Raw genomic sequence first — 21,037 nt, 5'->3', positions numbered from 1 at the left:
TGATGTGATGAAATGTGAGGGCTAATAGTGGACCATGAACCCATTGTCATGGGGTTTGTTGCTTCGAGACTTGTTTCACATATTGTATCATTATTTCATTTCTAGTTTCGTTGAACCGTTCTAATTTTGTACCTTGTGTTTTGTTCCATTTCTTGTTTCGTTGAGCTTTTGTATTTTCAGTACTTGTTTCATGTCTTCTTCTTCGAGCGTTGCTATATTTCTTGGACTTCCACTCGGTTCCATTAGTGATTTGAAACTGGGTTTCCACTGGGGTTTCGTTGAGTGGTCTGGTTCCTTGCTCCGTCTGGATTCCGTTGAGTGATCCGGAATCTTATCCAGCTTGAATTTCATTGAGTGGTTCAATATGCATTGTACTTTGCTATTCCGTTAAGTGGTCCGAAATCGTATCTTCTCGGATTCTGTTGAGAGATCCGGAATCCCTTCTACTCCGCGATTCCGTTGAGTGGTACGAAATAGTATCCTGGTCTGGATTCCGTTGAGTGGTTCGGAATTGTATCCTGGTCTGGATTCCGTTGAGTGGTCCGGAATCCCTTTTTGGTGCGTTGGTTCCTTTGAGTGGTCTGGAACCCAATGTTGATGGATTTCGTTAAGCAGTCCGAAATCGCATCATTTGACTTGTTGGTTCCTTAGATTCGATTTCAGCTTTAGAGATGTAGGCTTCGGCCGAACTGTGTTGCTCTAGCCCTGCATTTCGGTGTATGATACATGTTAATGATTGATGTGATTGTGGAATAATGTTGGTTATGGTTGTTGTCATTATGATTAGACTCATTGACCAATATGGCTAGAGATTATGTTGCGCTTCATCGAATGTTCCTCGTGATGTTGCATGCCTGTTGTGTGGTATTATGTTGAGACATAGTGATTTATGTGATGATTGTTAGAGGGTAATGAAGGACAAACTACGAATGACTTAATCCCTGTTTAGGATACGTAGGCAGTATAACGAGTAGGTTAGATGCAACCATAAAGTATACAAAAAATTATTACGCATTTGGATCTCGAGTTATGCTTTGCCCATATCCTGGAAGCAAGGTATGTTAGATATACGGATACTTGGTGACGTCACGTGTTGATCCTGGACGTATGTCAAGATCGGGGCGTGACAACATCAACATCAACTAAGGTTGCGATGAGAACTCTCCTCAATCAGGACATCAGCAAGCATATTGGAGGATTCTTAGCCGAATCGACTCCCATGTTCCTCGCAAACCCGCCCGAGCCAAACGATGGGTAGCACTGCTCCCTTCATGTCGAATGAAACTTGTCATTGCATGAACAAAACTTCACAGGAGAATACGATTATCATTGATGATAGGACCCAAAATTGAGTGATCATCGCCCTCCCCACTTATTGCCGCAAGGGTCAAGTTGGAATCCCCTTCGAAAAAATCCCTGAGCTGCATGCAACTATTTCCTGAGCAAATTGCAAGGCTCGCCGAGCTGCCAAGAGCTCTACTTGCAGCGCCGAACCGACATCTTCCTCAACAGCCCCAAATAGATGTCAACTCAATTTTTCTCCTTTGATATTTTTTTTGGCTTCAGCATGCTATAAATTTATTGCATGTTTACGTAAGGGAAATTAAATGAGAGGAATGAGAATTGCACTCATTTCAAATGATCAGGGCCGGCCCTAAGGGTAGCCCAAGTAGGCGGCCGTCTAGGGCTCCCACTTTGGAAGGGTCCCCAAAAAAATTTTATATCATGTAATTAACATATAAATACAAAAAAAAAAAGTAAAAAAAAAAAATATCATAATTCATTTGTTAGTGTAGTGAAAATGTTGGCTTCATTTTTCTTTGGAGTGTTGAGTTTGAAACACGAATGTGCCTTTCAGTCACTAGATTTTTCTTGTTTTTCAAATTTACTGCCAATCCATCTGTCCAAATACATATAAAGTTATAAAACTCAAGTCTTTAAAACAATTTTCAATTCTCTCAATTTCTATTGAATGTTTAAATCAACTATCATATGGTCTTAGATATTGTAAGTTTAAGGTAATCAAAACTTTGAATTTCTATTTTTCTTTTCATTAACTTTTTATTCAATGGATTATTTAAATATTCAATTCGTTAGTGTGATGTTAATTTTAGAAGGAAAACAAAAACACAAGAGAAATAATTGGCGTTGAATTTATTATACTCGTCAATCAAGTTTTATTGTTATTTACTCTCTTGATCATCAAGTTTTATTGTTCTTCACTCTCAATCTTAGACATTGACTGCAAACATTTAGTACATTTATGTCTAAAAACGTGAATCGTGTAATGTTTGTATATTTTTCTTTTGATATTAATTTTTAATGATATTTGATGTGAAAATAGAACTTTTTATGCATTTAGCGAATTCTTTTTTTTTATACAAATCAATATACAAAGAACCAGAGATCCGAGAATTTTAGGACCTCACTTCGAAGGGTTGCCTAGGGCCCCCAAATTCTTAGAGCCGGCCTTGCAAATGATTCAAGCGTTTGCCAATGCTCTAGGAATCAACAAACAAGTGGGACCCATTCGAAATCAGGAGTCCCAATCCTGAAATTCCCATAATTGAATTCTTAATATATATGTGCCATTCGGATTCCTGGGATTGATGACTATCCGGAATCCAGCTTTAGTACTGAAATTGCCTTAATTTTTAGGAAAACTAATGAAAATGGCTTGAAAACTTTGAGTTTTAACAATAAGGACAAAATCAAGGGTAAAGTGAATAGTATCAGAATTGACTTTTTAGTGTAAAAATGTGGTTTTTCGTTAAAGTTCCCCTAATTTTTTTTGGTAATTCTAGTATACCCTTTTCACTTCACCTCCCAACCCCAAATGATAGCCGTATTTCTCTCTTCCCAAATCACCACCGATCCAATTCTAGTGCATTAGTAAACAACTTATAAGAAATCAATCTCATTTTTATTCCAATTTCAGATAGTTTAGTAAACAAATTTAATAGGATTTTGATTATGATTCCTCCCCATTCCAACTCCTTCATAATTCAATCTCTCCTCCATTCAACTTCCTTAATCTGATTACAGATTAGAAAACGAGTCATTAGTAAGTTATCTAATTCAGTCTCTTTTCATCTTTCTCTTTAACGTCTCATTTTTTTCTCCTCATTTTTTTCTTCCTCTCTATCTCAAGGTTGACTCTCATGTAATCCTAGTGAGGTTGGCTACCACCAGATTATATCGCCCTACATCTAATATGATTGTTTCTGATTTCGTCCTAATGAGGTAGATAAATAGAGGAAAGATAAACAAAAATAAATTAAAGAAGATAAATGATATTGACCCTAAAATCTATACAGCCTACATGGTGCATATGCTGAGTGCAAAAAGTTAACAACATATTTCTGTGTCCTTGAATATTGATGTGGGCGTATTAATTCGCTATCGAATTCGACCGAACGAATACTTCTGGGTGTGGTGGTGTGATGGAATACACTTTTGACTTCTGAATTAGGCAACCTCGACTAAGGAAGGAACACTCTCAACCTAAGTTCTAAAACCCGAAGACAAAGCTATGCAAATCACTATGAAGTTCTAGATCATCCACACCAAGTTTGCAGCCTCAACTATATTGGTGAAAATATAGGTCTACTTAATAGGTATCAAACTATAGAGGTAAAAATACTCAAAAGAGATAAGCATCTTTATGGTAAAAATGGTCCGACCGTCTGAATGCCGAACTCTAAATGTAACAGGTAACAGATAACGTCACATGTCGATCTTGAATGTATCTCAAAATCGAATCGTGACACTAATCCAAACCTAAATAATTATCCTTGCTACCTGAATAATTATACATGCTAATTATCCTTCTTGTTTCTCCAATATGGCATGGATTCAATCCACTTGTTTGACACCCCTTCTAGGTTTTGTCCTCATCTTTAAACTCACAATATATTTCTCCCAGATAATTACTATCATAATTAAGACTGATAGTAATATCTAAGAAAATATTAATTCATTCAACAACTTCCATTTAATCGAACCGATAATGCAAAATTTGGTATAAACAGAAATATAAAGAAAAGGAAGGGGAAAAAAAAAAAAAGAATGGATGGATGGTAGGAGGAGGAAGAGTCACCGACGAGAGAACGTGGGTAGTCCTCTTATGGGTTCCTTCTATGTATTTTTTTAAAACAAACGATATTCTCTACATTAAGAAAGAGGGGGGGGGTGGGTCTTAGCCTTACAATAGGCTAGCAATAATGTTGTTCAAATTCGCATTTGACGAGAATCGAACCTAAAACCTCTCACTTACAAGTGAAGAGGAATACCACTAGATTGTAATACTGTGTGGCGGGTTCCTTCTATTTTTAATTTAAAAAGGATAAAGAAAAAGAAAGAAATTTGAATAAAAAAAGTAAAGCAACGATTGTTGTCTATAATATTTGAATTCAATATTTAGGTTAAAAATGAAGACTGAGTATCATGAGACCAAATATTATAAAATTCAACAAGATAACTGAAAGTTGTAATATTCTCAAAATATGCTATTTCGTAAAGAGAATATTCTAAGCATATGATGTTTACAAACTCTACAGTCTACCGTAAATAAAGTTTTTTACCTTAGAAATACTTAGATCCACTTTTGTATTTATGTCATTGGAATTTCTAGAATCATTGAATTTGCACACTAAACAATATGTCATCATTTATTTTTATAAGTGGATTCAAATTTAAACCAATCACACATTGCCATGTCATTTCACGATGCAACATGTATGACGCCGCCACAAACACACACCCCTATCCACCAATAAAATTTCTATAATTGCAATTAAAGAGTTAAAATTTAACCATGGTTAGGGTGGGAAAAAATGTTGGGTTAGGGTTAAGACTTGGGAGTAAATACTTAGGAGAGGAAGGCCCATACCCTTGTTCTATTTTATAATTTTGGTATTTGGGATGCCATTGTAGGTGTGAGAAGTTTTGTTTTTGAGAAAAGGGGCCAGTTTTGGGGATGTTTTAGATGTGGGCTAAAGAAGGAGGGGCAGAAAAAAGAAAGAAAAAAATTGGTGAAGGAGGTCCGTCCATGGTGTCTCTCTGCGATTCAAATTCCTCAGCCAGCAACCAGCGTAGCTCACATAATAAGGTGATTAAACTTATCTCTGAATCTAGGGTTTTACTAAAATTTAGTGAATTTCGTGCTCTGAATCACTGATTCTAGGGTTTCATTTCCGACTTTAATTTATCAAATACGATTTTTTTTGGAGCTGAATTGGAACTGATTGAGTTAGATCCATGGCTGTGATTTCTGATTTCAATTCTCTGATTTGGGTTGTGCTTTTTAGTTTCATTGATTTTGCATCTGTGTAATTATGTGCTGAATGTTTGTTTGAGCTAATTATCACTTCACTGGTCAATTTTGAGCCTCAGAGTTAAATTAGACTCATATATCGTCATGAATTGAGTATGAATTAATATTTTGGTTATGTTGTGGTTGCGTGGTGAGAACGAGGGTCTTGAAGAAGCTCGAAAAAGCGTTGTTTTTTTGGATATCTATCTCGATATGCATTTGTTGTTGGATTCTTGTGTTTGCATACAACTTTCATGACAATTTTCTAACTGAATTTTATCTAATTTGAACAATAAGGTTGCTGAATTGCTAGAGTAATTTGGGAGCATGGGCAAGTAGCGGTTGTAGTCTCGGCTTTCTTGTAGCTTTGGGGATTTTTTTATACTACTTTAGGATTAAAAAAAAGGCTTCAAGCTCAAGTGCTGTAAAAACAGTAAGCAAACATTAGAGAGGACGAAGATAGAATAGGAATATGGAGTGCAACAAAGATGAGGCGGCTAGGGCAAAAGAGATTGCGGAAAGAAAGTTCACAGCAAAGGATCTTATGGGGGCCAAGAAGTTTGCCTTGAAGGCTCAAAATTTGTTTCCGGGGTTAGAGGGGATGCCCCAGATGTTGGCAACCCTCGACGTGCATATCGCGGCGGAGAACAAAATAAATGGGGAGGCTGATTGGTATGGGATACTTGGTGCGGATCCAAAAGCAGATGATGAGGCAGTGAGGAAACAATATAGGAAACTAGCTCTTATGCTTCACCCTGATAAGAACAAGTCTATAGGAGCTGATGGAGCGTTTAAGCTACTATCAGAAGCATGGAGTTTGTTGTCTGATAAATCTAAGAGAGTAGCCTATGACCAGAAGAGGAGAGTACACCAAAGGGTAGCGACTGCTAGTGGGAGTTCACAGGCTCCTCCAGGGGCCAATGGTTTCTACAATTTCACAAAAGGTGCAACGTCAGGCGCACAGACTCAGAAGGTTAATACACAGACTCAGAAGAGTACCACACAGACTCAGAAGGGTACCTCACAGAATCAGAAGGGTACCTCATGGGCCAGCCGCTCTTCGGCTTCTACTTCATCTCAAAAACCAAAAGCTAATACCTTTTGGACAGTGTGTCATAAATGCAAGATGCAGTATGAGTATCTCAGGATTTATCTTAATCATAATCTTCTTTGCCCGAATTGCCATGAACCATTTCTAGCAGTAGAAATAGCTCCACCACCTACAAATGGTGCCAAGTCAGCTCCACCAAAGCATGAAACAGCTGATAGAATGGGTGTTGGATCTGCTGGTTTCAATGGTAATCAATCGTACAACCAAAACAACTTCCAATGGGGTTCATTCTCTAAAGCATCAGGTGCTTCTACAGCTGCCCAAGCCGCGAGCGTGGTTAGCCAGGCATATGAGAAAGCCAAGAGAGAGCGCGAGCAGGCTCAAGCAGCATTAAAAAGAGAGGAGTTGCGGAGGAAACATCAATCCTCCAGGAAGGCAAGCGGTGCTTCATCTACAGGGTATCCTAATGCTGCCAAGGGAAGAAGAGGAATGGAAGATGTTGGTGTCAGCAGCTACAGAAGGGATGTCACAAATCAAATGGGTGTGGGAGCTGGAGGAGCTGGAACAACCAATTTTTCTGGACCAAACGGAAGCGCCAGGCCTAGTATCACAAGGGATATCTCCCAGATTGATATTCCAAATTTACTAAGGGAGAAGGCTAGAAAAGAAATTCGGAAGAAACTAAATGAATTCACTGTATCCAAGACTGCAGCCAAAGAGACGGTGAATGGAAATGAGAGAGAAAAATCTTTGGGAAACATTGATGTGCATAGAAATCAAAAGCAGTCTGGTGAGCCAGTGGACACAAAGAATGGCTCTTCTGACATGAAAGGTTCTGGCATTTCTGGTGTCCGTTCAGATGCAGACATATTGTCGATAAATGTTCCTGATTCTGATTTTCATGATTTTGACAAGGATCGAACAGAGAAGTGTTTCGAAGATAATCAGGTCTGGGCTGCATATGATAATGATGATGGCATGCCAAGGTTTTATGCGTTAGTTCAAAAGGTGATTTCTGTGGATCCTTTCACAGTGCGGATCAGCTGGTTGAACTCGAAAACAAATAGTGAACTGGGTCCTCTTAACTGGGTATCCTCTGGCTTCTCAAAGACGTGTGGGGAGTTCCGAGTAGGGAAATATGAAGTGAGTAATTCACTTAATTCTTTTTCTCACAGAGTTCGGTCAACAAAAGGTCCACGAGGGGCTATCTGCATATATCCCAGGAAGGGGGATGTTTGGGCACTATACCGGAATTGGTCCCCAGACTGGAACGAACTGACAGCTGACAATGTCATTCACAAGTATGATATGGTCGAAGTTGTTGAAGACTTTAGTGAGGAGCAAGGTGTACTTGTGACTCCTTTGGTGAAAGTGGCTGGCTTCAAGACAGTATTTCACCGGCACTTGGATCCCAGAGAGGCCAGGAGGATCCCTAGAGAAGAGCTGTTTCGGTTCTCTCATCAAATCCCTTCATGCTTGATCACGGGTCAGGAAGCTGCAAATGCTCCAAAGGGTTGTCGGGAGCTGGATCCAGCAGCTACTCCGTTGGAGCTTCTTAAAGTAATAAATGACATTAAAGAGGAAGATATGATGGAGATTGACAAAAAGTGCCAGCAAGGCGATGTAGCAGAGGATGTTGAGAATAATACTGGCATATAGATACAGCAGCGAATTCTAGTCCTGTCACGGAAGAAGCGAAAAGGGGCTAATTTGTGATATATGCAGATAGAATTTGCTGACTTATAAATTTTGGGGCTATGCAGCATGAGTTGGTGAATTTTTGTGGAAAGTTTGATAGGTGAACATCTCATCCATGTGCCCGGGGGGTTGAAGCAGGAAACCCTGAAGGTCCCCTCACTGCAGCTGAATCCAAGATTTTGTTCGAGGCAATAGAAGGTGAAACCGTGAAAGCCCATAAATTTACATTTTCCAACAGCCATTTTTTGTTTCCTGTGAAAGATATATCTCTAACTATTGGTTGTCCATGAGCTGATGCTCCATTACTCCATTTCCTCGATGAAGTTGTTAAAACTCTAGTGTTGCTGTTACTCCTCTGATTCGTTATCAAATACTAGTGGAAGCTGATACCCCATTTCATTTCAGTTCACGAGTTATGTGCTTTTCCGATTTATTTTCTTTGTTTCTGTTAAATCTCTTCCGGTGTTATGAAGGCCTATGAAACTGGGTTAGATGAAATAATTAAAACTCATGAAGGTTAATGGAGCATTTCTCGGACCGATGTTGAATTTTAGAATATGACATGCATTGTTGAATAGATAATTTAATAATTCAATGTGTTGAAACAAAAAATGGAGGTCGATGTCAGATCTTGTCTAAGTCGAAGGTAGAAGATACGCAAGAGTCATGAAGAAAGCTTACCCCTTCCCCTATTGGTATGATTAGAAGAAAAGTTTCCGGGTTTCCGGTGAGTTATCTCTTCTATCTTCAATTTGAACAAGATTAAAAGTTGGCATCCGTATGGCTAAAAATGTTAGCGGATTTTAAACAACTTCAATTTGTTTGCCATTGATTTCCCCACTTACAATTATCTTTATTTTCATAATTTAATATTTTCATCAGTGTCCGTGTCCAATGGACCAATAGATTTATCATTTGTGACAACTTTCTTGTTTTTTTCCTGAAAATGGCTTAATCAACTTTCTTGTAACAACTTACTCGAAATGCTTCTTTAAATTTAAATTTGGTTTGGTTAGTTTAAAGTGTTTGATTAATTTTTTTGCTCAACTAATGTATGTGATTTTTGCTCAAATTTCTCAAGTATTAATATTAAATAAAGGATCAATGAGTTTCATTTCCAAAAAGAATATCAAATCAAGGATACATTTACAAGCCTTGTTTAAGCTATTTTGTTTTGAGAAAATTTCCATCCCAGTGGTAACTTTTGTTTTACAATAATTTGATATAATAAAATAGCTACATGGAATTTTTTAAATTTATGTTTTATCTTTGTGTAGGAATATGGACGGCGACAAGGATTCGGCATCTTCATCCACTCAGCCAACTTCCAGATTTTTTTGGAACCTTTAGACCAAACATCGTCGACATTGAGTGTACCAGATCCAGATCCCCGTTTTGACAGGGAGAGAACCGAAGAGTCTTTTGGAGAAGAACAGGTCTGGGCGGTATGTGATGACAAAGATAGGTGGACAAAAGTACCACCCGAGACACGCAGTGTAATTTGCATATATCCACAAAAGGGGCGATGCTTGGGCCCTCTATAAAAACTGGTCCCCAGACTGGAATCGGTCGACAGCTGAGGAAGTGATCCGCAAGTATGATACAGTGGAAGTTGACGAGTTTGACAAAAAGCTCGGCATAAGGGTCATTCCCCTAGCGAAAGTGCAGCTGGTTTTAGAACCGTGTTTCGTCAGGATCGCACGAATGGCTTGTGGGCGTATCGTAGACAACAGATGTTTCGGTTCTCCCACCAGGTTCCGGGGTACTTGCTTACAGGTGAAGAATCTCCAAACGAGCAAACGGTTCACTGGGCACTGGATCCCGCAGCTCTTCCTCCAGAACTTCTTCAGATCGTAATTGATATCAACGGATGAAGAAACTATGAAGAACTTGGTAGGGTTTAGGTTTTTGATTACTTGGTTTGAAGGGAATGTAATTTTTTGACTATTGGTTGAATATTTGTTTGACTGCAATAGCAATTATATTTGTGTAAGGGATGGAGATGTACGAGCTCCCTCCCGTACAGAACTCTTAGCAAGAAACATTTGTTCTTCATTTTACATGCATACAACAATAGCTTTTATACACCACACATGGATCACATAATTTTTAAATGCATGAATCACACACACCAATACGTGTATCAGATTAAATCCTAAATTAAAACCAATAATCCCACTTGATTTAGAAAATAATGTTGCCTAATATTCTCAATTGTGATCCACTGGATTCATTCACCACTCATTAATTTAGTACTCTTAACTTGATCTTCCTAATTTGTTGATGCATAAACCACACACACCAATACATGTATCACACTAAATTCTAAATTAAAACCAATATCTCGCTTATTTTAGAAACAATGTTATCTAATACTCTCAATTGTGATCCACCAGATTCATTCACCATTCATTTATTCAATATTCTCAACATGACACGATTTTTTAATGCATGAATCACACACACCAATACATGTATATCAGATTAAATCCTAAATTAAAACCAATATCCCGCTTAATTTAGAACACAATGGTGCCTAATATTCTCAATTATGTTCCACTACATTCATTCACCACTCATAATTTAACACTAACAGCCCTACCCACATAAATTTAAATTAAAACCAATATCTCGCTTAATTTAACATTTTAATGCAGGTTTTAGTTTCTAAATGTAGCTAGCACTCTTAATTTGTCTTTCTACGGAGACTTGCTAGAAGTTTTGTCATATTCTCCTCTCTTTTTTTTCTTGTACCGAAATCATTGACACAGTATGTCGTCATGGATCGCGCGACACCGACGTTGCCAAGCAGTTCATGTCCATAGAGCCCATGCATGCAATTGTCCATTAATTTGTTTATGATATGACTTAGGACTTACATAGGACAAATGAAAAGCATGAGTTGGTGACCCACTCAACTTATATTTAGAGAATATGAAATTTTAGTCTACTAAGAGCTTGAATTTTAGTTTTGATCACCGCGTTTTACTTCGACTTTAATTCTCAACAAATATTTAGTAATATTCACGAGTTTAAACAAGTTTTTGGTTTTAATATAAAGTCAATAATAATTCAAAAGTCTACTTATACTTGTTCCAACTCTTTTGGCTTTGATTAGGTAAGAAATTGTCACTTTAGCTAGGTCAGATCACAAATTTTATTTTAGATTTACTCTTTTGTTCATATCTTCTGCAAAGTTAGTTTATGGTCGTTTTGATAACCATTTTGTTGTTTGTTTTACAATTCACTTTTATGTTATCAATCATAGGAAGATAATGTTTTAGAAAGGAGAAACGAAAATGTATGAATGATAGTGAAAGAAAAGTGAATATGAAATGTATGCAACGACACGCATAATGAAATTCAACAACCAAAGAAGGAGAATATAGGATCCAAGAGTTTAGGGTTTCCTCGTGTGTTTTTCTATATTAGGCTCAACTTTCGGGTTGGACTTTTCTTTTGTTATAGTTTTGGAGGCTTATATGTTGCTTTGTATATTATGTGTGTGTGAGCCTCTAACTTTTTATGTGAAGTGTGTTGGTACCTTATGACAAAAAAACTAAAAAAAGTCGGGAACTTTAATGAAAATCTTCCGGTACTGTTTATTTTAATGAAAAACCACATTTTTACACTAAAAAGTCAATCCTAGTATTATCTAATTTATCATTTATTTTAATCTTATTGTTAAATTCAAAATTTTCAAATCATTTTCATTAGTTCGGATCACTTTCTATTTGTACGGTCAATTGGATCGTGTGTTAATATACCGCGTACGTAATGGATCCATTGTCGAATTTCCGGATACGGGACCCGGTCTCTCTACGCGTTACTTTCTCTCTCTTCACAAGTACACCTGTTCCACCTAGACTCTAATTCTAACGCACACGGTCTCAAGCGCGTACTTACTCCCAATCCCCACCCGACGCGTGTCCCGAATTACGGAGTTAGGCCAATGGCAGCGAAGGCGGTGACTCCGTAGGGCCGCGGTCGGGGACCCTATCATCCGTTTGCTAAATATAAAAGCGTCTGAAAACACGACTGTTTTTGGCGAAAGAGAAAATAAGGGTGAGAGTCAGAACTCGCCTGCAAGAGAGAGAATTCGACGAGGAAGGGGAAAAGCCTGCACAAGGAGAACTAATCACCTGAGACGCACACTCAGATACCGGATCTACACCCACAATCATGGTAATTCTCGATCATTGCTCCGATCTGTAGATGTAGATGAAATCATTTGGGTTTTCTGAAATCTTATGCTTTGATCCAGATCTGTAATTGTACGATTAGATTCAGCTATGAAATTGAATTAGATTGAATGAATTGTTTCGGTAGCTGCATGTGAATTTGGGTTTGTGTTTATGTGTGTGTGTATTTAAATTTGAATTGGTGATTTTTTGCAGACGACTTCAAGGCGTTTGGCTGACAGGAAGGTGGAGAAGTTCGAGAAGAACATAACGAAGAGAGGGGCGGTGCCTGAGACGACTGCCAAGAAGGCCAAGGATTATCCAGTGGGCCCTATTCTCCTTGGCTTCTTCATCTTTGTTGTCATCGGATCATGTATGTCCATCTCACTCAATTTCGCTGATCACAAATCTGACATGATTATATCAAAATCTAGAATTTGCTTAATTGATATCATTTGAATAGTCCGTAGAATTGGTAATTGTTTCTGGGTTTTATCCGCCGTTGTGATTCTGAATTTGCTTGACCTGCATTGTATTGTGGCTGCATGCCCTGGAAATCATAAAACTTCAATTGGGATTAGGAAAGGGAATTGTTATTAGCACTCCAAAAATCTCATTCTACACTCCGAACTTTCTATATTAAGAAAGAAAAATACACTTGTGAGGAGTGTAGAATGAGATTTTTGAAGTGCCAATAACACTTCCCTTAGGAAATTTATACAAAGATTGATACTTTAAGCGCCCGTTCCGCAATGCTCATCTGGTTTGAAGCCGAAAAGGGCTTCCAAATTTGTTACATTGCCATATTTGAAGAAGATGAAAATTGAAACCTAAACCATCTATTTGGCAATGCTCATCTGGGTTGTAGCCTAAAGCGGTGTTTGAACTTGTGGCATTGCCTTGATCGAAAAGATCAAGCTGGTGTCTGTAGTTTTGGTTCATTTTGTGTCCCTTGCGTAATTGAACTGCATTGCATGAAAGGTTTTTGGTGGTTTTGTGATTCTGACATATTTTTTTACTTTGTGTGGAACAGCTCTCTTTCAGATAATCAGGACTGCTACAAGCGGAGGCATGGCCTGATCAAGTTGACCCTACTGATGCTGCTGCTGCTTTCTAAGTTATGAGATATGGCGTAAACCTGTCGTGCCGTTTACTGTTTTGTTAGCGAATAGGAAACTGATGATATACAAATGTGATGTAGTAAGAACTAAAACTGCGGTGTTTCTATCTTGTGAAGTAAAAGAAGTTTGAATAAAGGACCCCCTCCTCTGCTTCGCTTAAATTCTACCGTTTCTTTTTCTCTCCATATACGTTGCTTCATTTTCAATGGCTGGATTAACCCGTCTCCGACAATCGTGTCTCGTGTCCGAGACATATCGCGTCTCGTGTCCGAGACATATCGCGTCTCCGGCAACCATCTCTCTTGTGGTTGAGTTTGCCTGACATAAGATATTGTGCAATAATTCAGGGTTGTGAAAGCAACTATATTGCCCTTTGCCCTGGCAATCCTTCACCCCCAAGGTTAAATAAGGTTAAATTTGGGGCTTGTTTGATAACCATTGGACGAGGTTGGATTTGTGAATTTGCGCTCGTTTGATTACCATTTCTACTTTGTCCAATTTGAAGAAATTCGTGTGCACCTTTGATTTTGCATAACTCACTCCGGAAACGAGGTGATTTACTCAAGAATTAACAGAAACAATTCGCAGCCAGACACAGCAGTCGCAAGAAAAAAATCTCATAAAATACCACCAGCAAACAACGTAATGGTAGTCGGACGGTTTATTTGAGTACAAAACGGATATGAGAGTACATTCATCCAGTTGACTGAAAAATAGGATTCAAACCTGCCTTCCGGATTCAAAGCAGTACGTCAAGTTCGTACACAAAAGAGTAAAACTCCGGCCGTCATACAACCCATGGAATTGTCCACTCCATAAAACAAGCAACGAAAATTGTCTAAAACAAATTGGCCGGGAAAGCTTGCAACCAACCATGACGAACCGCTGGTTGAGGAAAACTCCCATTCTGGCCATGCTGAAGCCCACCAGAAACAGAAACCTGATTCAAGCAACAGCAGTCAGGCTTGGATAAAATGCAGTGCCGCATGCAATCCATTGCCGCTTCTTCCCATGTGGCACCACGCAACCAGGGACCTTCAGCCATTCCCTGCTCGACACGTTATATGTAACCAACCTGTTCATTTGTCTCGACCTCAAGGATAGCATGAGCAAGCCTTTGTTACCCAGGCAAGTCATCCTCACGTGCTTTCCGTAAAACTCCAAGCACCATATATTTGGCATTCTGTCAACCTCCTTCCATAGAAGTGTCATTTTCTGAAGCTCCCAAATGCAAACGCATGTGACAGCATTCTTTGATAACAATCCCACGAGCATGATCCGGCCTCCACATTCAGCAAGTGTGTGGTCAGTCAGATGCAGCGGGGTGGGAATTATAAACTGCTTCCAAATCCCAGTGGCCATATCATATGACACAATCCCTTCAGGGTCTGAACGCATGAAGTAGAGTGTGCCATCGATTGAAACAGCCTGCGACCGGAAATTCAGTGATAGTGGCAGCTTAACACCTGATGGCATGATTCCTGGACGGGTCCAGGAATTCGTCACTGAATCATAAACTTCATACTCGCCATCACAAACCACCCAAAGGATCTTGTAGCCGCCACTGGCTGAACTCCTATTCAGGGTCATCCCCACAGCAATGCGAGACCAGACCTTAACTGACCTGGCCGGCAACTCTTTAAAAGATTGATTCAGAGGGTTGCAAACATAGAAGTTCCTATTACCGATATCAAGAAAACACACCAGTCCCCCTGCTGAAGCCACCGGTAAAACAATTAACTTTGTTGGCAGAGAAAAAATGGTGGGATGGTGCCACTTCTTCAAGGAAGGGTCATACATGGCTCCAGAATTCACGTTTTCATGAGTGATGGTGTAAAACCATGGAGTAGCTTGTGGGACCTCCGCACAATGTTGAGAGAAACTTTCAGAATCCAGCAAGGAATTCCATTTCCTGCACACAGTACGAAATCGAAAAAATGTAGCAATGGGAAGCCTAGCAATGACGGCTTCATAAAGGTCTTCCGGGAAATCTTTCCAAATATGCTGTTCCATAGGCTCAGTGATATTGGTAGTTCCAGATGATTTACCCCGGGTTTGCTCCTTACGAGATCTCTTGGTAGGAGGAGGCTTGCACGGTTCCAACATCTTAAAACTTCTAGATTTTCCAGCTGCCATCATAAGACTGTAGTAATCATCTGCAGAACCTTCATCAACGTTAATTGGGCACCACCTGTGTAAATACAAGTAATGATGAAGTTAATTATATGCTCCCTAATTGAGGAACTTTACTGGAGTTAGAAATTAAACAAGAATAAAAAAATGAAATGTACACATGTAAAGGTCAACAAAGTACATTAACATAAGGACATGAGAAACAATAACAAGTTCTGAATTATTGAGTACAAAGATGTAAAACAAAACCCAATCTGGGGTTCTTAACCGAAAAATGAAGTAGGCACATCTATGAGGCCACCACAAGGCCTTATCCATGATTTTTTTAGATTTTTTTCTTAAAGAACTGATTCAAGCCAACTCCGTGCATACAGGCTACAAGCTTTACTGAAACTCTATTAGATCCCTTGGAAAAGAACTTCACTTAGCCTTAAATATTAGTTTAAGTAATTTGCAATAACTTATCAAAAGAAGAAAGCTACTACTAGAATATGGAATTGACAAGAAATGAAAGATATTGAATATTAAGGTCCTAACTTAAAGAGAAAGGGTCATGGATGTAGTAGTACGCAAGACCTATGACACTTAAATTTTGAAGGTTCCACCCCAAAAAAACTGAAATCAAACACCAAGGATAAGTTCAATTCAACAGACATCAGGTGAACAAACTCGGAGAACAAGTGAACAAATTAAGATAACATTTTGTACTAAGAATTATTTTATGAAACAATGCTTCTCCCAGTGTGCAGGATTATCTTGTACAGTTAGCTTGTTATTTTCATGGAAATTAAGCAATATATCGCCAAATAATGCCAACTTTAAGCAACAAATTGTTGAAGGCTGGAATCCAAGTTAGCCAGTTTACCAGTCAAGAAGTGAAGACAACCAAGCAGAACATATAATGCTAACCAACAACCTACACCGAATAAGAAAGAGATATAGAAAATGTAGGAAGTTTGTTGAACACTAAATAATAAATATGAAGAGGTCTACGGGTGAATGCATTATACGTTAGCATACAGTACAAGAAACCAAAGGTGAAGTTCATGTGTCATATCTAACCAGAAACTAATTGTCTATTCAGTACCTAATGTAATTAATGTCGCCTACCAATGAACCCAGCTTGGTCTAACCAATTCAAGGAGGACGGTTTAATTGGCGGTCTAAGTTTCTGAAAACCCCTCTTCCAACTTTTTTTCATATGTTTATCAGATTATTCAACTTCCCGGGCCTAACTGTTCTTTTGCTCCTTCCCTTTTCTGGTTTGCTATGGTACACGCAATCAAATGGTACTAAAACAGAAATGGGCAACCGTGGCAAGGTTCAGAGTTGGCCATGAACCTCCTAAGAACACCGTGAACCCGGAAACCCAACCCCGGCTGGACAGTCATGAACACAAACCAGAGAGGGAAGAAAGAAACAAAAATATCAAACATTTGCATCATTGATACTGTCTATCACTAGTGCTCATCAAATTTGTGTCAAAGAAATAAGCTAAACACAAAAGGAAGAGATGTGCAAAGCACATAGACTAAAAGGCAGAGATTAAGTAACAAATTCCTCAAATATGTAAGACCCAACTCCAGAATGGCAAAACCATTTCTGAAAGCAATCAGACCCAATTTCTCAATCGTAAATGGCAACAAGCAAACAAAGCAAAGCAACCAAATTCAGCAAGAAAATCAAAGAAAGCCATGTAATTTACACTTCGGAGGAAGAAAAGAAACCAAACAAAGCAGGCAAGCACGTCGAACAAAAATCAGAATGCCACCAACAAACCATGAAACGAAGGAAAGAGAAGAAATCGAAGAGATGGGTCGGAAAGAAATGGAATTTGAGAAGGTGGGAGAGATCCAGACGAGGGAGGGAGCGAACCTGAGGTGGTGGTGGTGGTCCTGCGGTTGTTGCTGAGAATGATGATGGCGGAGCAGAGGAGGAGGTTGAAACTGAAGTTGAAGATGGTGATGGTAATGAGGAGGAGGCGGGTGAGAGCCGACGAGCTCCTGAAGCTGACCGATGAGCTGTCTCAGCATGGCCAGCCCTTCCATGCCCCTCACAGGCTATCTCTCTCTCTCTCCTCTCTGCGACTGACGACCCAAAATCCCAACAAAACACACAAAAACCAGAGCTTTTATTCTTCTTCTTATTATTTTAATTTTATTTGACTTATTTGTGAATAATTAATTAAATAAGAGGAGAACCCCAGAAAAACCAGAGCTGCCCCTTTCCCTTCTCTTCTTCCTCCATCCCCAACCCCCCAAAAACCCAACCCCCACCTCCACTCTCTCTCTCCCCCTTTTCTTTCGCTCCTCTTTGCTCTCTCTCTCTCTCTGACCCACTCTTCCTTTACCACGCCAGCGCGCCCATACCATTTACCTTGTACTGTTACCACTCCTTATTACTCCCTTTCATGTTTTGAATAACAATGTCTTCTCCTTTTCCAACTTTACCCTTCCCCATTGTTTTATTTTATTTGGGTAATAATTACTATTCACTTGTTATAATAATTGCAGATGATCTAATTGATATGTCAGGTACCTATAACAATTGTAAAAATATATACACACAATATAACACAAGTGAATTTGACCCAAAAAAAAGAGTAAACACAATGAATTGGTAAAACTTTATGTTGTGAATTTTGTCGGATGATAACAAAAAAACTAAAAATTTATTGCTAAAAAGGTATTAGGTAATTTTATTTGTTTTCCTTTTTTTTTTCAAATTGTGAACTTAAACTAAAAAAATATTTTGTAACTGTTATAAATTCTGAGATAATCTTCAGAATTTCTTTTTGAAATGTCGTATGAATTTGTACACCTTTTTAAATTTATCATCTCATCTTAAATCCTAAACTTGATTTGTAATTATTTCAAATTATAAATTTTAAGTAATGGGTATACGAGTAAATTCACAAGTCTAAATATTTAGAGGATTTTGCAGTCCAAGCGTGTGAACGCAAGATTATAACTTGACGATGGTCAAGGAGACAACGGAAGAGAGAGAGCTTTTGAAGCACCAATTAATAGCTCGGCTTTCAGAAAATCAACGGTTGCGATTAGATCTGGGAATCTCTCTCTTTCTTGCCCCGGTTCCACCAAAAATTTATATTACGACCGGAACATGGATGGTACATTACGTATTTTTATATGAGTGGTGTGAAATTTTACTTTTTAAGTTATTAATTTTTTTAACACACATATCATACTATTTGCATAGTAACGCATGATGTACTATACCGTGTTCCGATCACACTGAAAATATCTCTTATTCCACGCACACGGCATGATTATCCCTCCCAACACTTTATCCCATTTCATGATGAATTTTGTTAAACTTACGGAAGTACCTACTTCCAACTTGATGCCGTTCAATCTTTCTTTCTTCTACTCATTTGTCATAATTGCCCCAAGTACCCCTACTTATCATTATTCTTTTTTTTTTTTTTCCTTTTTCTCTTTTACACTAGAGAAAAAGGAGATTATAAACGAAAATCCTAGGGCACGACTGATTGAAATAAAAGGCGTTCAACATCGGTAAAGGAAGGTCACGAATCCACAATTGAGAAACTAGAACACTATGACCTAGATCAGACATGAAATTCGTCAAAAAGTTAGCTTTTTCGATTGATACATTTGAAAGTTGCTTTTTCTTTTTCATTTTTGCGTCCAATTACTTTTTATCTTAAATACCTAATTTAAATATTTCTCTAGAACTGGTTCAACTTTTTTTATACATGCGAAATTGATGATATCTTCCGCTAAAAGACATGAACAAAAAGAGAAGTTAAAGAATGGCATACGTTCCCTCCACAACATTCGATGAAATGAGTGATGGCCGCAAGGCTTGTCTTAAGCAATCATACAATTCATTCCCTAAGCAAATGGCCAATATACTCATTCAATCACACATCACCAAGTGACTAATAAGTGAGTGGGATGTTTTCCCTTTTCTTTTTAGCCAAATCACATCTTAAAAATCGTATACTAAAGTTTAAATTAGATTAACCTAAATCTAGCCAAGAAAGATTGATTTAAATGTATCAACCACATGTGTTAGTGTTTTCCTTTTTCTTTCCCCTAAAACTTGTGGCACTTTCCTTTTACCTAATAAATTTGTTACAAAATGAACTGTCATATGCCATTTTGATTGCCACCACCCCCATTACTTACTTTCAGTGTTTAATACATGGATGAAATTGTCGATATTTTCGTCGGAAAAAAAAAATCAATATGGAAACGGAGAGGGGGGAAGGGGTGAAATGCAGACCAAATTTTCATCCTTTATTTGCAAGATATCTGAAAATTGGTGAATATCAACCATATTTACTGATTTTCAACAAAAATTTCGAAACTGTGAAATTTGTTTAAGAAATTTCTCCAAAGTTGTAGACCAAATTTTCAACTACATATTATTTAAACACTTTTTAAATTAATAAATGTATTATGGTTTGATCTAACATTTTTTAAAGCTTCATTTTAAGTTTTAATTTTTAACAAATTTCTATCATTTTCGTCGAATACAATTGATATCAATATTTTTGTACATTTTGACATCAATATTTTTTATCGATATTGCTAACTTCCGATGTGACATCCCACATCGCTCATGGGAGTGAGCCTTTTATGTATATTCAACCTAACCCTGGCCGCATGTGTGCCGACGAGGACGTCGGGCCCCTAAGGGGGGGTGGATTGTGACATCCCACATCGCCCAGGGGAGTGAGCATTATATGTATATTCCCATCCTTACCTAGCACGAGGCCTTTTGGGAGCTCACTGGCTTTGGGTTCCATGGGAACTCTGAAGTTAAGCGAGTAGCGTGCGAGAGCAATCCCATAATGGGTGACCCACTGGGAAGTTGCTCATGAGTTCCCAAAAACAAAAACCGTGAGGAAATGGTAAGTTCAAAGTGGACAATATCGTGCTACGATGGTGGAGCGGGCCCGAGAAGTGATCCACCCCGAGCCGGGATGTGACATCCGACACCCTCAAGCTCAACCTCAAAAGAGCCCAATTGATGCAATAAGTAACATTTGCTTAAATCACATCATAGCTAGCTAAATCTAAAAAGTTGCTTCAATGGAGCACTTTGAACCTTGCCTAATTAACTTGTCTTCCTATATAACACTCATCTTCTTCTCCAGAAGCTTAAAAAATTAAAATGTGAGGCAATCATAACCATCAAAATAAGATTTCATTTTGCAAAACGTGAGACAACCACTTTCCAATTGTCTCACATTCGGGATAAAATAGGATAATATGAATCATTCGACTGTCTCACTTCTGCAAAAAGAGATCCGCCATTGTAATTTCTTCCCCAACTACACAACTACACAAAAGAAGAAGGAAAAAGTTGGAAAATGGTATGGAAGGTAATTATGTATGGGGGAAGAGGGTGGAAAATTTGGTAAGGGAGGAAGTGATGATTAAAATGGGGAGGATAAAGTTAAGGTAAGATGGAAGGTTTTGAAAAATAATGATTAGGTTCGGCAAAACCAAGGGGAATGAGTGAGTGAGAGATGCGGATGCGGTGGGTA

General features: G+C 38.4%; 3 protein-coding genes across 3 annotated transcripts; 2 read left to right on the top strand and 1 right to left on the bottom strand.

Moving 5' to 3' along the window:
- The first annotated feature begins 4,915 nt into the window (after positions 1-4,915).
- LOC137731099 (uncharacterized) lies at positions 4,916-8,467 on the top strand. Its single transcript, XM_068470178.1, has 2 exons — positions 4,916-5,110; positions 5,612-8,467. Exon 2 carries the CDS (start codon positions 5,787-5,789, stop codon positions 8,022-8,024), a length of 2,238 nt encoding a protein of 745 aa, XP_068326279.1. The 5' UTR covers positions 4,916-5,110; positions 5,612-5,786; the 3' UTR covers positions 8,025-8,467.
- Positions 8,468-12,109: 3,642 nt separating this feature from the next.
- On the top strand, positions 12,110-13,526 carry LOC137731582 (uncharacterized). The gene is made up of 3 exons (XM_068470730.1): positions 12,110-12,248; positions 12,461-12,617; positions 13,278-13,526. The coding sequence occupies exons 1-3, from the start codon at positions 12,246-12,248 to the stop codon at positions 13,322-13,324; spliced, it is 207 nt and encodes a 68-aa protein (XP_068326831.1). The 5' UTR covers positions 12,110-12,245; the 3' UTR covers positions 13,325-13,526.
- Positions 13,527-13,968: 442 nt separating this feature from the next.
- Positions 13,969-17,765, bottom strand: LOC137732005 (F-box only protein 6-like). Its single transcript, XM_068471284.1, has 2 exons — positions 17,374-17,765; positions 13,969-15,556 (listed from the first exon to the last, which is right to left on the bottom strand). The coding sequence occupies exons 1-2, from the start codon at positions 17,544-17,546 to the stop codon at positions 14,311-14,313; spliced, it is 1,419 nt and encodes a 472-aa protein (XP_068327385.1). The 5' UTR covers positions 17,547-17,765; the 3' UTR covers positions 13,969-14,310.
- Positions 17,766-21,037: the final 3,272 nt, after the last annotated feature.

This window comes from Pyrus communis, chromosome 4 (assembly GCF_963583255.1).
Source record: "Pyrus communis chromosome 4, drPyrComm1.1, whole genome shotgun sequence".
NCBI lineage: Eukaryota > Viridiplantae > Streptophyta > Magnoliopsida > Rosales > Rosaceae > Pyrus > Pyrus communis.
This window is presented reverse-complemented; position numbering and strand designations above follow the sequence as displayed.

Coding starts and splice junctions, on each gene's coding strand:
- LOC137731099 (XM_068470178.1), top strand. CDS start 5,787: ATGGAGTGCAACAAAGATGAGGCGGCTAGGGCAAAAGAGATTGCGGAA.
- LOC137731582 (XM_068470730.1), top strand. Junction 12,618..13,277: donor CTTTGTTGTCATCGGATCAT/GTATGTCCATCT, acceptor TGTGTGGAACAG/CTCTCTTTCAGATAATCAGG.
- LOC137732005 (XM_068471284.1), bottom strand. CDS start 17,546: ATGGAAGGGCTGGCCATGCTGAGACAGCTCATCGGTCAGCTTCAGGAG. Junction 15,557..17,373: donor GACCACCACCACCACCTCAG/GTTCGCTCCCTC, acceptor GTATTTACACAG/GTGGTGCCCAATTAACGTTG.